The sequence below is a fragment of the Rhinoraja longicauda genome, chromosome 1, assembly GCF_053455715.1.
Source record: "Rhinoraja longicauda isolate Sanriku21f chromosome 1, sRhiLon1.1, whole genome shotgun sequence".
Taxonomy (NCBI): domain Eukaryota; kingdom Metazoa; phylum Chordata; class Chondrichthyes; order Rajiformes; family Arhynchobatidae; genus Rhinoraja; species Rhinoraja longicauda.
In genome coordinates this window covers 115,456,701-115,477,106 of record NC_135953.1, presented here as the reverse complement: position 1 = coordinate 115,477,106, position 20,406 = coordinate 115,456,701, and the positions used below count along the sequence as shown (strand labels likewise).

General features: G+C 44.1%; 1 protein-coding gene across 2 annotated transcripts in view; it reads left to right on the top strand.

Moving 5' to 3' along the window:
* The first annotated feature begins 2,540 nt into the window (after positions 1–2,540).
* The window catches only part of maml3 (mastermind-like transcriptional coactivator 3), a 471,521-nt gene continuing 453,655 nt past the window's right edge, over positions 2,541–20,406 (top strand). For both annotated transcript variants that reach the window (XM_078404819.1, XM_078404808.1), the window contains exon 1: positions 2,541–3,477. In XM_078404819.1, the coding sequence (XP_078260945.1) occupies positions 3,115–3,477 (363 nt within the window). In that variant the 5' untranslated portion in view covers positions 2,541–3,114. The remainder of the gene's footprint in view (positions 3,478–20,406) is intronic.

The window sequence follows — 20,406 nt, the reverse complement described above, 5'->3', positions numbered from 1 at the left end:
CATACCTTGGGTATGCAAGCAAAGAATTTCACTGTGCCTTGTCACATGTGACAATAAAGTATTCAATTCCATAATGTATTCCTATTCCATTCCATATCCATTTTTCCTTAAAGATGGCATGACAGGCTGAATGTACGGATAGAGGATGCTTCCCCTTATTAGCCAAGACATTGAATATAAAAAAGTTACACTGCAACTAGTTTAACCACCACTCAAATACAGTTCTGTTCCCCAACATTTCTGAAAAGATGTGATTGCATTCGAGATGGTTGGGAGGCTATTTACCAAGATGAAGTTGGAGTATTTCGGCTTTAAGGAAAGCTTGCACAGTCTGGGTAATTTTCTTCGGTCCAAACTAGGTTGAGGAAAGGCTTAATTGAGGTGTATAATATTATGAGGGCTAGATGGAGTAAAGAAGAAGGACCCATTTCCCCTGGCAGATTCAGCAACCAGTGGGCAAATATTTAAAGTAATCAGAGGAAAGAATAAAAGGAAGATGAGGATTATTTTTTCACCAAGAGAGTGGTGTAGTTGACAATTCATTGCTCAAAAAGTTGGTAAATACAGAAACCGTCATCACATTTTAAAAAGTAGTTGCAAGGGCACTTGAAGAGTCATGACCTTCCAAGAGCATTGGACAAAGTGCTGGAGATGTGATTGTAGTTGGTCGCTCTTTATCTGCACTTGTTTACACGCTGGGCCAAATAGGCTCTTTCTGTGTTAGAATCAAATAAGAGGATTGAGACTTATGTCACCTCTCTATGTCCTTATTATTAATGATCATCTACTCTTTGGCTCTGCTCCTTGTCCACTGTGGCCCTGACCCTTTCCCCTGCCCCACTAGCACCAAACACCTTTCCTTCTGTTTTGATCCTTTGTTCATAAATTCTAGGAGCAGAATTAGGCCATTCGGCCCATCAAGTCTACTCCATTCAATCATGGCCGATACATCTTTCCCTCTCGACCCCATTCTCCTGCCTTCTCCCCATAACCCCTGACCACCGTACACGCCCTTTGTGTACCCTGGCACAGCATTTTACTTTGCCTTTCTCTTCAGTTACTTTAATCTGTTGCAGATTTTCTATCCATCCTAAAGTATTGCAATGATTTTGATTTGAGATCACTACTCTGTCCTGGGAATTCTGCCTGCCCCTTTGATAAGATTGTAGATCCGTGTGTCCACCCTATCTAGTGGATTTCCATGTTTTTCCACTGTTCATCTCTTTTCCAAGCCTGAGATGCACAGCAGGGATGCTCTCTACCTTTCTTATTATTTAATTAATCCTAATCCTTAACTCTTCTGTCCCAGTGTTTGCCTCTGCTTCTCTATTGATTTGTTGCTGCTTGTTCTATTTCCCTGAACCAGAGTTGATTCATGGCTCTCCTTGGGTGAATTAGTCTTGCTGCTGTCTTTAGTCCTTTACACTGCCCCTGAGCATCTCCCTAATAGATTCTGTTACTATTTCTTCACTCTAAACTAGATCTTGTTGTACCAATACTAATCCTGCTCTTTTCCTCTGTACTATGGCTGGCCTTTGCCTCTATTATTATATTGCCTTCAATTCTATTTTCCTTAAACGCTGAGGGACAGAAGGAAGTCCTTTTAAAAAAAAGTCCTGATTCTGTACACGGGATCCGTCACTGGGTTTCTCTCTGACACTGCCTTACTGTTGTAATCTGAAGTCTGCAACTGTACTGTGTTCTGGTGTTCTTTCTATTCCTCCTCCAGGTTGCACTTATCCAGACACTTAGCTATACCCTGTCCAAGAGTTTTAAACATTTTTAAAATTACTTTACGACTCCTTATTCTGCTTCCTGGAGCAGTGGGATGTTTGGTAGGGACAGTGTGGGCCAAAGGGCCTGCTCGTCCGCTGTACTATTCTATGTTCCACGACGCTGTTTGCCCCTGTGCATAATTCCTGATTCTGTCTCTGAAACTCTGTTCCTGAGTTTCTCTCTGCCCCTTAGTTTGGACACGAGTCCCGATTCTATATAAAAACTCCACTCCAGTATTTCATCCCTTCCCTCTATGTATCCCTTGGTCCCGGTGCAGTGTCGAAACTCTGTCCCTGGATTTCTGATCTAGTGCATTAATCTCGATTCCAAATCTTGCACTCTGCGTCTGGATTTCTCTCTGGTCCTCTGCTATCTGCATTAGATATGATTCTGGGTGTTTTTGATCTGCCCCTCATTGTGTGCACTGGCCATGAGCCTGTGTCGTTCCTCTGTCCCCCTTGTCAGTTCATTGTTGACACAAATCCTGATTCCTCGCCTCCCATCTCGGGAGTTTTCTTCCTGGTTGAGTGCTGGTTGAGTCCTGATCCTCACATGTAAACTCTGCCCCGGGTTCCCCCCCCCACACACACACACACACACACACACAGACATGTTTCCCTCCTTGCCCGCCCCTTGTTCGAGTCCTGATCCGAGGTTGAGTGGGGATCTGTGGCGTGTGTTGCTTGTTGCCTCTGTGTCTGCTCACGGCCTGTGGCTGATGTTTACTGTGTGATAGTCCCAGATCAATGCGCTGGCCATGGTGGAGGTGATGGTGGTGGTGGCGGCGGTGGCAGTAGCAAGCAGCTGCTCACCCTTCCCTCCGACTTTCGCCATCCCATTGACGATCATTCCCCCCATGCAGGACGCCAGCATTTCAAGCATGAATGCCGCGGGACGCCTACAGACCTAGACCCGTCTCTTCAAACACACAGCAAATGTAAACAGCTTCAGAAAAAAACTTTCTTTAAAAACAAAAGCTTGCACGACTCGCAGTCTGTACGATGATCGCTCACAGTCGGACCTTTCAGTGGAGGAGTTGATGAAGAAACAGTGGAATATATATAAGAAAAAGAACGATCGTTTCACGCAGCTTAATACAGTGCTGAACTCTGGAAGACGCTGGGTTGCAATGAGTTAGTTATCACAACCTTATTTTGTGTTTTTGTTTTCTGTTGCTTTATTTATTTCCGAAGGCAAGACCGTCGCTTGTCTGCCCTGTGCAATTCCCCCTCGTATGTGTGTGTTTATATATCGCTGCTGGCTGTTGCACGCACACTCCAACACCTACAGAATCATAGACAAAAAAAAGTTGTCCTGGCGAATTGTTTCTTGCAAAGGATGGGGGATTTCGTGGCCCCCGCGGCTGCGAACGGCAACAGCCCGGCGATGGCCGGTAACCCGAGCAGTGGTATCCCCAAGCACAGCACCGTGGTGCAGAGGCTCCGGCAGCGGATCGAGGGCTTCAGGAAGCACCACAACAACTGCGAGGTGAGGCGGCAGCAAGCACAGGCTCAACAGATTGAACTGGACCGCCAGGAGACATTGACGCTCCATCAGAGGTGCCTGGAGCTGAAGGCGAAGAAGACGGGCAAGAGCAAGCAGGACGGCTCTTACAGGAACAAACTCTGCGAGCCTGACCCTCCGTCCGCTCTGGCTGCCCTGCCGGCGGCCGCGGATCAGAGGACCAGCACTCTGATCGTGGTAAGACCAAACTTTCCCAAGTCTGCGCGTTTAAAGGCCCACACAGACTCTGTTGCCATTGGTCATTAGTGGGCCGGGGTGGGTGGGTGGTGGGGTTGTGGTCGGCTGGGAAACCCCAAGGGACAGGTGGAGGTGAGACCCCTGTACCTGTTGTAGCGAGGAATTGTCTCCTCCGATATATATATATATATATATATATATATATATATATATATATATATATACAGATATATATATAGATATATATATAGATATATATATAATATGGCAGGAGTTACAAACTTGATTTAATGTTGACAAAACCTTGGAGCCATGAAACTTGTTGGAGCATTTCATTTGCAGTGCCAGTAGGTTGCAGTTATCGAATAATTCAGCCACCTGACACTTGATTTAAGGCGACCTGACACAGCCTTTCCTTGGGAGTTGTGCAGGTCCGGCTCGGCTCGGCTCTCGGGTTCATTTGTAACGAAGCTACGAGGTTTTGCCTTTCGCTTTCTGTACTGAGCGGCTTTATTAAGATCGCATCTCCGGCACCATTGCGACAGGAAACCCGAATGCAGCTACGAGTGACACAACAAAGTGCAAAACTTTTGCCCCCACCCCCTGCAAATGTTCACCCCCACGTTTTTCCCTGGTCTTATTTTATATATATATATATATATATACGTGTATATATTTTTTTAAACCCCCAGTGGTTCTTGCTGTTTTACCACTCCAACCACCCATCCAAGATGTTTTAAATACTCCTATGTACTATCGTTTCCTGCCCCATAGTAAGGGGATCTGTATTTAAAGAGATGGGCGGGACTTGGTTGATGGACGGTGGAGAGGAGGAAGCATTGAAAGATGCATAACAGGGGGAGAGAGCGCTCCGACAGACCAGTCTTAGTTTAGCCACGGTTGAACGCTGACTGTATCGAACATGTTGTTGATATTGACACAGATTAGAATGGTTCGTTCACTCTGTGTGCGTGTGTGTGCGCGCACGTATGTGCTTGTGCGAAATGTGTACAGTAACCTATGTGTACAGTAAGCTCGTACATGTGTAAAATAAACGATACAAGGAAGTCGAGTAGGAAAAGATTTTGAAAAGACATGGCCGTTAGCGGCGGAGAGGCTTCTTCGGGAGGGAATTTCAGGGAGGGGGGGTAGGAAGGGTTGGGCATGAAAGCAAAGGAGATTTGGGGAAAGGGGTGTATTCGAGGGCTGTATCGATGCTGAACGAGGAGGTAGAGATTTGCAGAGGAAGGCGGTAGTGGGATACAAGGCTGAGGTGTCGGCAAAAGCGATCGCTGGTGCAGTTTGGCAAGGCTAGAAGCGATGAGAGGACCGAGTTTGTCGTAGGGCGGGATACAGACAAAAGTATTAAGTGCGAATAGTGGACATGAGACATCAGAAGACCATGCCTTTTTATGTGGTGTTTTCACCGTCATTGGACAATGATGACAAAGCATCTCACAACCAATATTTGAATATACAGTACATTTGAAGTAAATTTATATTTTAAGGACAAATATGGCAGTTAATAATGTGGTCTTTACAAAGAGTAATGAGACGAATAACTGTGATATCTGTTTGAGAGATAAATGCAGGGTAAGCCACCAGAATATACCCCAGTCTCATTCGAGCAGGCTGTCAAAATCTTTCATTAACATTTTATTCAAACAGTAGCACCTTTCACAATGTGGGTACACCCTTAGTCCTGCATTAAATTGTTTGTCTGTATTTTTGACCTTGCAACCATTACCAGTAGAAGGCCAAAGGGATGGTTTCAACAGTTGGGTTAAATAGGGGGCGGCATTAAGACTGGTGATGTCCACTGTCTTTGCAGTTGAGAGAATGAACTGTACAAGAGAGAGATCAAGGAGGATGATGAGGGATAATTGTTTGCAATTGTGAAGATTACTGTTAGTGGTTTTAGAAATCATCTTGGGGCTATGAGAGTGCAGAAAAGTACATGGAAAGTGGATTTACAGAGGGGGGAGGGGGGGGGGGGGGGGGGGGGAAGCACAGACCTGGGAGGTGTGAACACGCTCCAGGGTCTTGGATCCGAAAAAAAAATGTTGGAGATGGGATATTAGCTAATGAATTTAGAGGTTAATTGAGGAAGTGATGCTCTTGGTAGGTTTGAAAGGGAGGAGGACAGGATCTGACAAGAATGATCTATTTATGATGTCTAATTGAGATGGAAAGGCAGGAAGTGAGCTCGAGTGATTACTTGTCTATTGGGAAGGTGTCGAAGAAACAAGAAGTAGGAATTGTGGATAAGATTTGTTTGGTGAAACCAGTGGGAAGAAATTGTTTAGAGCTGTTGTACAGACAGGTCTAGTGTTAAGTTTGCCTTCGTAGGACACAAGAAGGAGATAAAATAGCCAAGGCAGCTGGACTGATGGTCTTTAGTCACAGGTAAATCCATGCACTTATTATGATCTTACAATTATTGGTGGAGGTGAGAGCAGAGAGATAGGGGAGTGGTTTCACATGACAGTGGATGAAAAAACCCCAGAGATATCTATTCCCACCCTGCAGTGATGAGCCTTTCTGGGTGAGGAGAATGGAGCTTGCTGGAGATTCATGTGATCTGATCATTTGGACAGCAGAGATGCATTTCTGTAGGATCCCTGTAAGGAATAAAAACAGGGCCATACCAGAGATTAATGCTGGGAATGGGGAGAGAGTGAAAGTTTAATGGAACATGCCCATCCAAGCTGGAGATATTTGAACATATTGTGATTAATAGAACGTTAGCTAAATGATTTGCAATGTAGAGACAGCACAATCATAAGCGATTTGAGGCAATGAGGTTATTCACCAACAATGTAAGAAATTCCTGAATAATAAAGATAAATTCTTAAATTCTGCTCTCGCTCCCTCTCTCCCCAGATGCAACAAGGACAGAGTTCCCCTGGTCCTCTCCTTTCACCTCACGAGCCTCCACATCCAACACATTATCCTCTGACATTTCCGTCACCTCCAACATGAATCCGCTACTAATCACATCTTCCCATTTCCACCCTTTTCAGCCTTCTGCAGAGAACACACCCTCCATAACATCTTGGTTCACTCATCCCTTCCCACCCAAACCTTCCCATTCCTCAGATATTTTCCCTTGCAACCACAAGAGATGTAACACCTGTCCTCGTATCCTTTCTCAACACCATACAGGGATGCCAAAGGTCCTTACAGACGAGACAGTGGCTCACACACACTTCTAACCTCATCTACTGCATCCAGTGGTCCCGATGTGGGCTCCTTTACATTGGCAAGACCATGCGTAGACTTGGCGCCCATTTTACTGAACACTTGAGCTCGGTTCACCAAAGCATAGCGGATCTCCTAGTTGCTAACTACTTTAGCTCCCCTCCTTATTCCCATACTGACCATTTTATCCTGGGCCTCCTCCTTTGCCAGAGTGTGGCCACATGCAAATGGAGGTACAGCACTTCATATTTCACCTGGGTAGCTAACAACCCAGCAGTATGGACATTAAATTCTCCAATTTCAACTAACCTACAAATACCCCCCTCCCCCTCCCCTCCTTTAATTCTGAGGCTATGACGTCTAGTCCTAGACTCTCCCACTAGTGGAAACATCCTCTCCACATCCATCCAGTCATAGCCTCAGACTAAAGGACGATCTTTTTGGAAGGAGATGAGGAGAAATTTCTTCAGTCAGGGTGGTGAATCTGTGGAGTTCTTTGCCACAGAAGTCCGTGGAGGCCAATTCAGTGGATATTTTTAAGGCAGAGATAGATAGATTCTTGATTAGTAAAGGTGTCAGAGGTTATGGGGAGAAGGCAGGAGAATGGGGTTAGGAGGGATAGATAGATCAGCCATGGTTGAATGGCAGAGTAGACTTGATGTGCCGAATGGCCTAATTTTACTCCTATCTCTTATGACCCGCTGAGTTACTCCAGCAGTTTGTGTCTATCTTTGGTATAAACCAGCATCAGCAGTTCCTTTTCATTACATTAAAGTAAGAAATTCCAATTTGCTGCAGAATACAAATAATTTCTGGAAATTTTAAACCAAAACGATTCATCCTCCAAATACACACTAGATATGCAGTGTTCAAAGGAGCAGTAAGTTCCAAATGTAGATCCTTCATCAGACAGTGACTCAAAGCCTACCAAGTTTTGGAAAAGGAGAGAAGGGACGACCCTTTTATCAGGTGATAATTTGACCCTTTTGGTGTGTAAGATAAGTGTAAAGGATGATCATCAGAACAAAAGGTACCACGGGCAAATGTTTCATTGTTTTTATTGAAATAGAAATGGTGCAAGTTCATTTAGTGCCTTTTCCTTAACAGCTGAGATTGTTTTCAGTGGTGGGCAAGTCTACTTTCATGTGCTTATGAAATTGGGCTTTGAATATGTCCTAGTGCAGTTGTTACGGGTTCATTCCAGCACCAGACATCATGATGTATGGATTTCAATTAACATTATCCATGCAGTGGGTATGCATCTAATGAACTTTCACATCTTTGTATATATTCCTCATATTTCTCACCAGGTTCTGTGTTCGCCCAAAGTACAGGTTCTTACAATTTAGAATACACATTGCCCTTGAATCTCATGAGCTTTGGTTAGTGGCAAGATATGCACTGTCTGGCTTATCCCCTTCTATACACAACACACTAAAAAATACACATCCTTGAGCAAATTCTAAAAGGAAAATAGCTTTATTTTTACTTGCACAATAAATGGTTAGGACAGACCACTCTATGGTCAAATCTTGCTTCCCAGTTTTATGCATCAGCTAAGATGCCTTGTTTGCTCTTTGGGCACGTTGTTTGTTCCTTGTATGACTAGGAAATTGGGGGAAATAAGTTTGTGTGTATGTTTTTAAAACACATTAACATCGGATCTCTTTTGCAAAATCTTTGGGTTCATTTCTTTGGGTTCATTTCAGCCGAGTAGAAAAAGTATGCTTTGCTTGCACCTTTTATCTCAAAGTACACCTTACCCACCCAGTCGAATACTTCACTTGTTTGCTGCATTGGTTCATTTGTGGAATCTGCTGATTCGTGTGCATTTAAGGTGCTATAGTTTGTGTGCCCATATACCGGTTGAAGCAACAAAGGAAGTACATGGGAGGGAGCTGAAGGTTGGGGAAGGGGGTGGGAATAAAGGCTTCAAACAAAAATATCTGCAGATATTTTGATATTCTATCCAGCTTCCAAGAAAGATTGGTATTTTCACCTACAGGAAGGAAGTTCATGGAGTAGACAATCACCATGCCAGTGGATTGTGGACCTAATTTCGCAATCTTCCACATCTGCAATAAAAGACAAACGTGTAGAATTCTGTGCTTTGAAATCTTGTTCTGTACTTTAAAGCTGCGTTAATGGGTAGATCTACTGCCATGGTTAAACCAACTCCTGTTGCTCTACTCGTGATGGTATACATTGGAATGCTCATCCTTGCACCTTTGTAAATACCGTGTAACCGTGCAGTCAGGGCAATCAAACTCGTCCCAAGAAAGCAAGCTTCAGTCACTTGGTTGTCAATGTCATTATGAATACCTGATCTCTCCACTGTGCATCTGAGGATCTATGAGTAGAAATTGATGATTAACTCTGAATTTCAGTGCTGTATTTGCTTAGTTGACCCTCAGGATCAGGACTGCTGAAGTAAACCTGCAAGAGGGAATATTGAGAGTGGTGGCACAAAAATCAACTCTTCTCCCACAAAGATCATTGAGAGGCTGACCTCTCTTTCTGGTTGGGTCAACCATCCCTTTACCTCCACAGATGATGCTTGACCCACTGAGTTTGTGTAGGAAAATAACTGCAGATGCTGGTACAAATCGAAGGTATCACAAAATGCTGGAGTAACTCAGCGGGTCAGGCAGCATCTCAGGAGAGAAGGAATGGGTAACGTTTCGGGTCGAGACCCTTCTTCAGAAGAAGGGCCTTGATCCAAAACATTACCCATTCCTTCTCTCCTGAGATGCTGCCTGACCCGCTGAGTTACTCCAGCATTTTGTGATACCCTCCTGCAGTTTGTTTTGTGCTCTGTCAATGATTGTTCTTCATGTATGGGTTTTGACACTGAGAGGTCCACAGTCTGAGATGACTATGGTCTCCCACTCCCCAGAATACCATTAGGAACAGGAACATGCCTCAAGGGGCTGAAATGCTCAATGTTCCCATACTTGGGACCACAGAATCCCAGCAGTTTGTTGTTAATAGTTTGACAGTTAATTTGCTTGTCATGCCTGATCTCTTGGTCTACTATCTATTGTGTTAATTGGGCAGCCATGTGTTAATTTGCCTCAGTTTGCAATCTCTCCCTTCAACTGTTGAAGGATGTAGAACTCTGGCAGGATGTGCTTCTTCCTTCATTCTCCAACAACTTCTGCCCCAGGTGATTCTGCACAGATTAAACTTGAAAGCCATCAGTCCATTTAACATTGAGGTAGCTGATGAAGATAGAACAGTACAGCACAGCGCAGGAACAGGCCCTTCGGCCCACAGTGTTTGTGCCGGACATGATGTCAAGTTAAACTGAGCTCATCTGACTGTACATGATCCATATCCCTCTATTCCCTGCACCTCCATGTGACTAAAAGCCTCTTAAACACCACTATTTTATCTGCCTCCACCTCCACCCCTGGCAATGCGTTCTAGGCCCCATCGCTCTCTGTGCAAAAAAATGCCCCGCACATCTCCATTAAACTTTCCTCCTCTCACCTTATAGCTTTGCCCTCTAGTGTTGGACATTTCCACCCCGGGGAAAAAGGTTTTGACTATCTACCCTATTTATGCCTCTCATAATTTTATATACGCATCAAATCTCAATGATTCAGTTGTCCTTTATTGTCAAGGTGCAATGAAATTCTTTTTTTTTTGGCATACTTTTTAACAAAGTATTACTATACATAAGCACGACCCTAGATTAAGTGCAAAGTGTATAGAAACAGCCCCCTGAGACAATATACAGGAGTCCCCAGGTTATGGCGCCATTTTCAAAGTCCAAGTTGCTTCAAGTGCAACTGGCCATAAAGGCCCGTTGTTCTGGTGGCTTTGCAGGGTCGGCCTGGCCAAGGAAAGTTGCTGGCGTCCTCTGTGTCACTGCAGGCCATGTCCAGTCCATGTGCTCGGTCTCTTGGAGTGAGTCTCCCCTCAACCTCCGACGTTCCAGCGAAATGTCTGACGTTTCAGAGAAGTTGTTAGAATTGTTGTTGTCTTGAAGAATCCAGTGAAGAAGTTGGAGGTAGCGTTGAAATGTCGAAGCCATAACTGTTATCTTTCTTCTCTTCACATTTCAACTCATTCAAAGCTTTGGGGCAATTTACAACTCCCCTCTATCCATTTCCTGCAATTGCAGAAGAGACTTTGGACATCTTGCTCAGCCATTCTCCCTCAATTCAGTATTCAGGCCAGAGTTTGAACAACGTAACCCACCCAAGACAAGCAAGAAGTTTTAAAAATAGAAAAATAGAATGCTGTAAATAATAATCATCAGGTCAGACAGCATCTGTGGAGAGAGAAACAAGTTACCATTTTAAGCAATAACCTTTTTAATCAGAGGTTTGTGATTGAATGTCAGTCCCAATTTAGATACTGACCACTGTTGTCACATAAATTTAGTTGCATGATGATCAGGGTAAGCTGGACCAAGTTTTTCTGGACACCGAGTGAATTAAATAGCAGCTCCTCTGACCCTGTTCAAAATAATATCTTCTAGCCCACAGCCTGTACAGTCTTGCTCCTCTTCATCCATCACTGACCATGGCAATCCCCATCTGCCAAATGACAGAAGCCTATGAGATTTCCATCGTGTGCTTGAATGGCTGCCTGTTTACCTCTACACTCCCTCCAATCCCCCTCTCTGCCCACGTCCCAAACCCTCCCCCCCCCCCCCCCCCCCACCGCAGTTTGCCTGAAACCTTTAGGTAGGAGTGAATTTGAAAAGGGGATTTGCCCACAAAGTCTTCAGTTTTCCATTATCATGTTCAATGAACCTTTCTCCCAGGGTGGAAGTGTGATAGACTACAGGGCATAGCTTTAAGGGTAGAGGGACAATGTTTAAGAGAGACGTGCGGGGCAATTTTTTGTTTCATAGAGTGGTAGGTGAAGAAAAGCACTGGGGCGGTGGTGGAAGCAGATATGATAGTGGTGTTTAAAGTCTTTTAGACAGACACGGGAATTTGCAGGAATGGAGGGACATGGATCGTGTGGTGGCACGGAGATAGGTTTACCTTGGCATTGTGTTCAGCACAGGCGTAGGGAGGTGAAGGGATGTGCTGTCCTGCATCAATATGGCTGATCTGGCCCTGGTCTCATCTCTGATCTGGCCCTGGTCTCATCTTCTCTTCTATGCCAGTTTGACGTAGGTCTCCTTTCCTTGATTTATTAAAAGTTTATTTACTTCCTTCTTTCATTATTTCCAATAATGTCTCCACAATCCTCCAGAGTAAAGAATTCCAGAGATTCACCAGCCTCCACCAGAAGTAGTTACGATATATCTCAGTTTCAAATGACCAGCCACCAATCTTGTAACTAGGTCCCCTGTTCGAGATTCTCCCATTCGTGAAGACATCTCGACACCTGCCCTGTCCCCTTTCCCCTCAGGATATATCGAACATGTGCTCTTTCATCCCCACACCCTCCAGACGCTGCCCGTACTGGCAGGGGGGTGCTATTCCATCCGCTGTGGGCCTGTTACACCCTTGCTGAAAGCCAACCTCATCCAGTTCCCATACTGAGAGCAGCCACGAACACAGCAGCAGATGCATTGGGAACTTTCTCAGAAACGCTCTTGTAATCAGTTGGTAGAACATTGACGGGAGATCCACAGAACCCTTGGATCTACATGGTCCATGGACATGCAGATTGGAAGCTTCCAAGTTAATGCCCCACTGTAAATTTTGACCATCACTGGCCCTGCCTCACATCATTTAATTGCTTCTCCCGGCAATAGTTGTGGCTACAACCAGGGAAGATCCAGTCACGATTACCTTCTGCTAGTGTAGTCAGCAGGATTTTGGTCAAACGTAATGGTGGGATTATAATCCTGCTTTTTGTGGAACTAAAACCTCCTGGCAGCCTGGATTTGAATCGATTGCTTCTCTTTCACTGGCGATGGGAACATGATGAATCCACAACTAGTGCGCAAGAAGCCTTTGAATAATGCTGGCCGGATTGTAACATTTTATGAAGTCGACTCGTACTAATTCATCGGACAGAGCCTACAATACACATTGTTGTTCTGTTCCTTAGAAACACAGGATGTACCCTGTGCAAAGAAAGGAGCCTCCCTGTCAGAAGCAAGGGCTAAGGACAACTGCTTGCTACATGGCCACGTCGCGGCTGGTTTTGTTTATTCTTAGTTTTATTTTTTAAGTTTGTGTTTACTCCCTTTATTTGAACGTACAATCTTCCCAGGGAGTGTTCCGTTAGAGAACACAAGAAGGTTGGTGCAGGAGTAGACCGCACAGCCCCACAGGTCAGCCCTACCACTCTACATGATCATGGTTGATCTGCCCCAGGCCTCAACTCCTCATGTGACAGTCCCCCAAGTCCCATTATATTTTTTAAAAAGTCTACCTCCTCTTTAAATACCTCTAAAGATTTAGTCTCCACAATCGGCACGGCGGTGTGGTGCCTTGCAACGCCAGGGACCCGGCTTCGATACTGACTTCGGGTGCTGTCTGAGCGGAGTTTGTACGTCCGCCCTGTGACCTTTCCTCCCTGTGATTTTTCTCCAGGATCTCCATTTCCACCCACACTCCAAAGATGTACAGGTTTGTAGGCTAATTGGCTTGGTGAAATTATAAATTGTCCCTAGTAGGATAGTGTTAATGTGCAGGGATCACTGGTCAGCACGGACTCGGTGGGCTGAATCACTTAAAAACAAATACTCCAGGGTAAATAATTCCAGGAAGTGCTTTTGATATGAGCCTACAAAGTCAGTCTCTGCAGGCCATTCAGTGAGGAAAGCAATCCCAATTAAACCCCTAACTATTCACATCATTATTTGCATGGGCCATTATTTAACAATAGGGGTGATGGTCATTTCTCTAATTGTAACCATAGATTGGATTAGAGAACAGACCAAACCAATTTTTTGATTTCTATTGTGTCATTTGCATTCTATATCCATTGACGGGTATAATGGTCGTCATGGACGTATTTGGCTGAAGAGCTAGTGTATGCTGTACACCTTTGATTAAATCAACCAGTTGGATTCTTTAACCCAATATTCGAAGGAAAAGATTGAGCTAATGTGTGACGTGCTCCTTAATATTTCACTCTGTTTGGCTTCATTTGGTCAACATTGGGATTTCACTTGCACATTAACGTTTACAAGGTAGCCTAATCTTAGTTAACAGAGCCACGAAGCACAACTGAGGCCTGATAGCTTTGGTATCCCTTCTGTTTATTGTAAATGAACCTTTTAAAGTTACAGCAAATGCATGGATGGAGCCCAGAGCTCCCAATAGGTTTCTGTATAGCATTCGTTAAATATTTACTAAACTTGTATCCTTAAGAGAACCAAACACTGTCTGAAGTAGTACAGAAACATTACCTTTCAAGTGCTGAACAGTAAATAGACAAGTGCCTGTTTCATTAGAAGTAATTATTCAGTTAATTCAAACTAAAAGAACACTACTCCCTAGGGCCTGTTACTGGGTAGAGTATGCTCAAGTGCTCAGAGGACGCTGACCCTGCACTAATTTTGGACATTTGTCCCTGTTCAGAATTTTTTTCTTAAATTATCTGGTGAAACAGGAATCTCTTTCCCTGTGAATATTGTGTCTTTGGAAAGGGTGCACAGACTGTACCAGAGAACAGATCCACGCAACAAAAGACAGGTTTGGTACTTGCACATTCCCTCCCCCGAGCCTTAATTTAGCATGTGCCTGATTGCAATAGGAAGCCTTTAATCTGCCCTGTTCTGAGGGCTTTATGCTGTGACAAGTGGGCGGGTTGGAGCTGGTAGGATGGTTGGTCAGGGGTGTGTGTGGGCGGGTGGGAGAGGGGTTGGGGGAGGGTAATGGTGGTGGTGGTTGATGAACTATTTCAGCCGGCACAAGCGGGAGGTTGTTTTTGTTAATACAGTCAACAGTTCCCGTGGTTTGGAATGCTGTGGAATGTGACTGGAGTAAGCCAGTGACCATCTTGCTTTACATCCCCCACTTTCTTTACTGAACTGAAGTTAACAGCCTCTAACTGGAGCTTTCATGGCAGCCTCTACCACCATAGGCAGTAGAAATTGACTGGAAATACAGTCACCATTTTTTAGTCTTGTACATATGACACAAGGCTGAAGGTAAATAAATCTTGGTAAGCAAGAATGCATAATTCAGCCTCTTACCAAAGAAATCGTATGAAGATACAGGCAGGTAATTGCAAGGAACATAATCGAGTAAAGATGAGTTATGTTCACTTGACAGTACTTGGATTGTGCTTTATTGATTGCATGTGATTAAGAGCTTAGCTCTAAAGTGGGAGGCAAGTGGTGCTTGCTACTTTATTTGAGGTGTAATGTCCTAGGTCAATATAGGGGTTGGCTGGAAACGAACCCACTGCCCCAGTTCGGAAGGGACAACCCTGTTGAGGGGGAGTAATTTGTACCAAGTTTCTCATTCCTGGTTACATATCCTTCTATGGCCTACCATTCTCTATCATGTCCCAGCTTTTCCCAGATGTCCTACACACCTCTAATTCCATAATTTTGCCCATAAGCTGTTTCGGCTCTTGGAATTCCTCAAGCTCCTATGCCGAAGTACCTCTCTTCCTGCAAACACACTGCAAACCCTAAGGTAGACCCAAAATGCTGGAGTAACTCAGTGGCACATGGAGCATCTCTGGAGAGAAGGAATGGGTGTCGTTTTGGGTCGAGACCCTTCTTCAGGGGAATCTGTGGGTAGTTGCGAACTACCAGTCCAGCTGGGTTGAGACTCTTCTTCAGACTGAGAGTCAGGGGAGAGGGAGACAAAGAGAAATGGAAGGGTAAGGTGTGAAAACACAGATCAAAGCAGATGATAAGGAATTGGTTCATTGTTAGTTATGGGGAAGGACAAGAAAGGATACTATCAGTAAAATTTAATCAGGACAATGAAACTAATTGGAGAACTAGGATGGGGAGGGACGGAGTGAGAAGGAAAACAAGGGTCACTGCTGAGTTGTAAGTTGTCCAAGCGAAATATAAGGTGCCGTTCCTCCAAAACTTGCATTGTTGACCATAATATTGGCCAGCTGTCTTGACGTCTCCTACAGCATTGGTGTCAGAGTTTGATTGACAATGTTCTTAAAAATGTCTCACAACGATTTATTGCAGTAACTGTGGTGTAAATGCAAGTTGTTATTATGTAACTGACCCTTCCAGTGGAATGTAGCACAGTTAGCGGTAGATGTACTACTACAACTCTAGCAAGATCATCTTAATTGACATTTCAAGTGCAGAAGTTCGAAAGGAAAATATAATAAAACCTAAGATGATTTGCAATCAACATAGTTTAAAGAACAGCATTATGTTCGGTAGTCAGTGAAGACATTGTGGATTTTTACTCCTCTTCCCATTTCCATACTGACCTTTCTGTCCTGGGCCTCCTCCACTCTCAGATTGAGGCCACACGCAAATTGGAGAAACAGCATCTCATATTTTGCTTGGGCAGCTTACAACCTGGTGGTATGAATATTGATTTATCTAATTTCATGTAACCCTTGCATTCCCTCTCTCGCCATCCCTCCCCCACCCTAGCCGTCCTGCTAATTTCACTGTTCGTATCCCTTCATTATCACCTCTTCCACAGCCAACAATGGACCATTGTGGACTCCACCTTTCATTGGTCGTCGGTGCCGGGTCTGATTTGTTCTGTGCCTTTTCATAACTCTTGTTTCCCTCTCCCCTGACTCTCAGTCTGAAGAAAGGTCACTATCCGAAACTTCACCTATTCCTTTTTTCCAGTGATGCTGCCTGACCTGCTGAATTACTCCAGCATTTTGTGTCTATCTTTGGTGTAGACCAGCATCTGAAGCTCCTTCCTACACATTGTGGATGGTTTAGTTGGGATTTTCCAAAACTCACTTGATCCAGGGATTGCTTCTTAGACTGAAAAATTGCTGTTCATCCCAGATGTATGGAAGGAGAAGGTAAAGAATGCTGGTGGATGATATTGGAAATCTGCATGTTTGTTGAAACTATGGTGTGCAACTAGACACTTTGTTGTAGGTTAGTTTTTGTGTCATGATTTGCTTCAATTTGTAAATAGTTTAGTCCATCTACTCTTCGCGCAGCCTCGGCAAGGCCACCAGCATAATCAAGGAGGAGTCTCGCCCCGGACTTTCCCTCTCCTCCCCTCTCCCATTAAGGCAAGTGGCACAAAAGTCTGAAAAGGCATACCTCCAGATTCATGGACAGTTTCTTCCCAACTGTTATCAGGCAACTGAACCATCCTATCACAAACTAGAGAGCGGTCTTGACCTACCATCTACCTCGTTGGAGACCCTTGGAATATCTTTAATTAGACTTTACTGGACTTTATCTTGTACTTAGCGTTATTCCCTTTATCCTGTATCTGTACACTACACTGCTTGATTGTAATCATGTATAGTCTTTCCGCTGACTGGATAGCACGTAACAAAAAAAGCTTTGCACTGCACCTCGGTACACCTGACAATAAACTAAATTGTTTACTTATGTCCTGGTAAATGGAAAAATCTCTTTTTAATAAGCCTGCAACAATTGTCGATGGTTGTAATTTATAAACTATGCAATTCTATTTAGCGTTATCATTTGCTCACAACACCACACTCTGTTGTTCAAATTGGGTATTGCAAACTATTGTTGCTGCCATGTTGGTACTGATGGAGGGTGGGTGAAGTGCTGTTTGATTCTGATTCGTCAAAATTGCCACATTTGTTGTTGACAGGTTTTCTTTTGGAGAAGCTTAAATCTATATTGCATGTGACATGGTTAACAAAAGAATGAAGTCAAGAAGCATACAGGTTTGTAGGTTAATTGGCTTGGTATAAATGTAAAAATTGTCCCTAGTGTGTGTCGGATAGTGTTAATGTGCGGGGATCACTGGTGCGGATTTGGTGGGCCGAAGGGCCTGTTTCCATGCTGTATCTCTAATCTGAACAAAACTAAAAGTAGTGGCTTGTTAACATTAAGTTTGATTCTTAAAAGGTTGCACTAGAAGCATTAAATGCAGAGGTGAGGATTGGGTGGTAAACTGGTTCTGTTGCTTTAAGGTCCTGGGAAGAGTTGGGATTTGAGCGGGAGACTACACAATATGTCTTGATTTCAGCACTGTAGGGGTGTACTTAGAGCATGAAAGGAACAAGGCAAGATATTTCAGAGATATAAAGACCATAAACTGTTTCAGTAGCATGAGGAGAGATGAGAAAAAAGTTTGCATTGATAAAACTCGTAAGGCAGTTTGACCTTTTTCAATTTCCCTTGAGCTGTACTGTTGGTTAAGTTGTCCTTTTAGCAGAATGCCACTTCCAATTCACTTCAAGTCAGATTTGGCCAGCTGGCCACAGAGTGCCTCACTTAACCTGGCCAAGGCCATTCTAAGTGGCAGCATTCAGCTATAGCGCCACTTAAATAACTTTCCTTAGCTGGAGTGCTTACTTGCATGGTGTATTAGCCAATCCTATATATCCTTTATTATTATAATCTAAGTCTCATCAGTGAACTGAAGAATGGCACATCTTTCCCTGGGGGAAACCTATCTACACTTGACACCTCACGTTGGTGGTGCTCACAGAAATAGAGTAGCTCCTTGAAACTGCTCTACACTTTACAGTTAATTTCTTTTCTGTACCTCACTCCATTCTTTAGACGCTAAAGACTTTAGACATATAGTGCGGAAACCCCCCCTATGGCCCACTGAGGTCAGTGGCCTTAGCGCGATCACTGAGACCGCGCTAATCAGTGATCACCGCGTGCACTAGCACTATCCTACACACGGGACAATTTACAATTTTATCGATGCCAATTAACCTACGTTTGGAGTGTGGGAGAAAACCCATGTGGTCTCAGGGAGAACATACTAACTCCATACAGACAGCACCCACCCACATTTAGGATCGAACTCGGGTCTCTGGCAATGTAAGGCAGCAACTCTACTGCTGCGCGATATAATGCAGGCACAGTGGAATTTATTGCCTTTTACTCCATAACCTTTTGCCTAACAAAATTCAGCACTGAAAGGTCTAATTCATCCAGCATCCACTGTCTTATTTTGTGCTATTTTACGGTTCTAGCAATATAGGAGGCCATTCAGCCCCTCGGGCCCATGACCCTCTGTGCAAGAAGTCCTTACTCAGAAGACCAGCCTCAGTTGATGGCAGCCATGGTGTGGCCCGAGAAACTGAGCAGTGGTTCCATTAGCAAACCACTGTAACCTTTGGAAGTAATATGTGGAGCACAGTCGTGAGTGGCAGGAATACATTGTCATGCGTTTCTGCCACCTCTGGAATTTTATGACACGTGTTGTAGAAAGTGGAATCTCAAGATGCCTATTGCAGTTGTTGGCTGGAACAATGGAGGGAATTCAATGAATTTGGATGCTCTACCCTGGGAATTCTTGGCCTGTGTTAGGAAGGACTGGGCATAAAGTCCACAACCAACAAGTAAAATAGTGAAAATTTGGGAATTTCCGGAAGATCAAGGTTTATTGCCATCCCTGTCTCTGTGAAAGAACATGGTGGTGAGCTGCATTGGGCCATAACCATCAATAGTCAACTGTCCGGTGAGGTAGCTGATTCCAGGCATTAATCTCTTTAAACAATAGTGCTCTGGTGGGGATCAATATTTAAAGTGGTGCACGGTCAAACAGCCAAGTGAGCTGCTTTTTTTTTCCTTTATGGTGTTGCAATTCTGTGACGTTGTGAAGTCTTTTAGAGCGATGCATCGTCATTTGACACATCTTCCAGGTGGTGGAAATTTTGGGAAAGCTGTTCACTGCAGAATACTCTTTTTTTTGCTCTTGTGGCCACTGTATTGTGTAGCTTGGCCATCTGAGCAATTAGTCAATTGCACCACAGGATGCTGTGGTTCATATGATAACAGTCATGTGGTTTTATGTCATATAGTTAAACTTGAACAGTACAGAACAGAAACAGGCCTTTCGGCCCACCATCCGTCAATCGGTAGTTTACACCAATTCCATTTTCTATTCTCCCCCCATTGTCATCAACTTTCCTCTGATTCTATCTCTCGCCTACACCAGCGGCCAGATAACTTGCCAACACGCACATCTTTGGGGTGTGGAGAAAAACTGGAGCACAGGGAGGAAAGTTGCAATCATAGGGAGGATGTGCAAACACCATTTAGAGCATCTGAGGTAAGGATTGAACCATGGTCTCTGGCGATGTGAGTCAGCGGCTGTGCCACCGTGTTGGCCCTGGTTTATCGGAAATGCTAATATTTGCATTCACAGTATGCTAGAATTCAATGTACTAACTGCTTAACCACCCAAGCCTCGGTGTTGTACGGGTATTGTCACAAGTGAGCACGGACTGCATCAGAATTAAAAGTAAATAGAGCTGAATATTGTGAAGATATTAGTGAGCAGACTACTTCTGACTTTATGAAATCATGGCCATTAATAGAAATAGAGTGTATTGCTGGGTCTAGGTTGCTGTCCTCAGGAACTTGAGCAGTGATATCTGGTGTGAGATGAGTGGTCTCCACAAGCCACAATCATTCTCCATTAGCGAGCATTTGTCTGATTGCAACAGACTCTGGACCCTTGATGCCACGTATTGTTGAACGCTGTGTCTCTCATCTCACCTCTTGATGGGTCTTTAGTTTTGGGAATCCCATTGCCATTGCCCGAGGAGAGAGAACCATTACTAATGTGAGCATCATGAGGGCCTGGAAGGGGATTTGACAAGTCAGCAATTAAATGAGATTGACATTAAGTGAGCATGAGATGGGTTTCATTGTTGATATTGGGGCAT